The sequence below is a fragment of the Etheostoma spectabile genome, chromosome 6, assembly GCF_008692095.1.
Source record: "Etheostoma spectabile isolate EspeVRDwgs_2016 chromosome 6, UIUC_Espe_1.0, whole genome shotgun sequence".
Taxonomy (NCBI): domain Eukaryota; kingdom Metazoa; phylum Chordata; class Actinopteri; order Perciformes; family Percidae; genus Etheostoma; species Etheostoma spectabile.
In genome coordinates, this window is record NC_045738.1 from 15,256,705 (window position 1) to 15,259,088 (window position 2,384).

A 2,384-nucleotide genomic window follows, 5' to 3' on the forward strand; every position below is an offset into this window, starting at 1 on the left:
CCGCCCCCAACGCCCCTGGTTTCCTGCAACTGATGGCTTGGTTGCACAGACTCCCACGGAATAGCAATGCGGCCCCTATCTCTTTCTCTGCAAGCTGAGGGGTTATTGGGAGAGAGAGAGGGGGGGAGGCAGTGAGAGATGAAGGGGGAGGCTAGAGAGAGAGGATTACTGCTGACAGAGGAGAAATGCTGTAGGCTTGCAAGTGAGGACAACTGCACAAAGTTTGTGATGTAAGGGTGTGTGTGTGTGTGCGTGTGCTGCAGGTGTGCGATCATGCATCTTCTCTATATTTTAGGTGTCTGTGATCGCTGTGGGCTTGTCCCTGCCTGAGATACTGTGCAGAGAAGGACATTGCACGCACAGCAGGCTAATCCAGGGGCAAACAAGGGAGATAGGAGGAACAGACCTCTGAGCAAGCCCAAAACTGTATGTAAGTACAGCAGTACAGTACAGTGTAGGTTGTGCATTAATTTGCCTAACAGTAAAATTACAGCATGTTGAGTAGTTGATCACACTGACCTATATATTGTTACTGCCTTGGTGCTGCATTTTATGTGCTGCTTATTAGACTTTCAAAACAGTGAAATGTCAAAAATAATAATCCTTGTTTCCCTCATCTTCCTTGCTCAAAAGTTCAATCTAAGATTTTCTGGAACTTTTTAGCACACATATGTCCATATCACACACAACAAACAATATCCAGTGTTTATATTTGACCAAAGATGCCATTGAGCTCATGCATTATGCAATCTATTGCAATTTATTTTTAGTCAAACTGATGTAAACAACACACATTGTATTAGAAAACTACAAAAGTCAAAAGAGCTGAGAATTATCTACTTAAAAGCTGAACATTACTCTAGTACCATACATGTAGGAATGTTGAGCCATGGCACAATGGTTTATTTAGTGCATAGCAATTTTTTTTGTGCCAAACAGATTACACAGCACTGCCACTGTTCTAATAAAACCACACAATCTCTCTCGAGGTCATGTAATAGTTTATTTGCCTGACTTTAGACATTAGTGGTGACGAAGATGGGAACAGATAGGGAATAAATGCTGTGCTGATCACATCGATTGGATTTGACTTTATCTATCAAGTCATGCATCGTGACCTCTTTCAACTAGATCTAATTCCACACAATTATGAAAGCAAAAGAAATTGCTGATTTAATGCCAAAAATGGCTGTTAGCTTAGGTTGGCATCGTGATGCCGGTTGACAGGGTGGAAGAAGACAGATGCTGATTATTACAGGTGGCGCGGTGGGGATAATTACGTATAATGTGTGGTTATTTGGGACAAAACATTGGGACATTGGGAAAAATACTGGAGAGTATAAATTTAAGATGGGGACAGACTAAACAGCTGGGCTTTAGAGTGATGACACAGGTATGTGGGATAAAGACGTGGAAGTGAGCTGAATACTGATAAGCATTTAGGAAGAGAAAGGAGGGTGGGGGGATAAAAAAGACTATAAAAAGCAGGGTGGGGGATGAATTTGAAAGCACAGAGATAAAGGTGAAGCTGTGAACAAGTGATCGCTGGATTCGAAGACAAGCAAACAAGAAGGGGTAGCTTACATTTCTGGTCTTTCCAGGTGACAGTGGGCTCAGGCCGACCCACTGCAAGACAGTAGAGGTTTACATTCTCTCCTTCGTTTACCGACACATTTTTTGAGATGTTGACAATTCTGGCCGGCACTGAAAAACAAGATCATGCTATTAAAATATGACCTCAAAATTCCCTTTTTATTTCATAAATTATTGATGAGGCATAGACTTACAGCCTATTAAAGTATTTAAATATATGATGCAAATCCCTGCACCTAAGACAGAAAGGCAATCAGCTGATTAATGATCTATTCCTGAGAGCTGCAACAATCTATACAGTATATCTAGTAAATATGTTTTTAAATGCACTGAATTATAACTTAATGCAAATGTGCATTACAATATCTTCTCAAGACATCTAATCCAATTTGATCTTTGAAGAAAAGAAGACAATTTGTAGAAGTGGTGGTCAAAATCTTTACTTTTTAGGTGAATGACCACTCCTGAATACTATTTTGCCCCACTCAAATTGTTGGAGCACTATGCATGTATTTAGCTTGATAACAAGATGGCCCTTGAATTTAAATTGCCCATTATCATTGCTTTTAATGAGCTTGGCCCTGAGATTGCTTTTCTTTGCAAGACATATACAGAGGAGCCTATTTTTCTCTATCTAGCTGCAGTTGAATACTTGCAGCGATAAAGCACAGATTGGAGTGGTGGTGAAGCTGCTCCTGCTTGATGCACTGACTTCAGGGTGTAATTATTTTGTGTGATATCAAGCTAGGGCTGGAATTGCAGGCAACTTAAAATTAAGTATATATATATAT

General features: G+C 40.2%; 1 protein-coding gene across 1 annotated transcript in view; it reads right to left on the reverse strand.

Moving 5' to 3' along the window:
- Positions 1-2,384, reverse strand: part of iglon5 (IgLON family member 5) — a gene marked incomplete at its 5' end in the record, with an annotated part of 95,173 nt that overhangs the window by 12,443 nt on the left and 80,346 nt on the right. Inside the window, 1 exon segment of the mRNA XM_032517470.1 lies at positions 1,585-1,704. Coding sequence (XP_032373361.1) covers positions 1,585-1,704 — 120 coding nt within the window.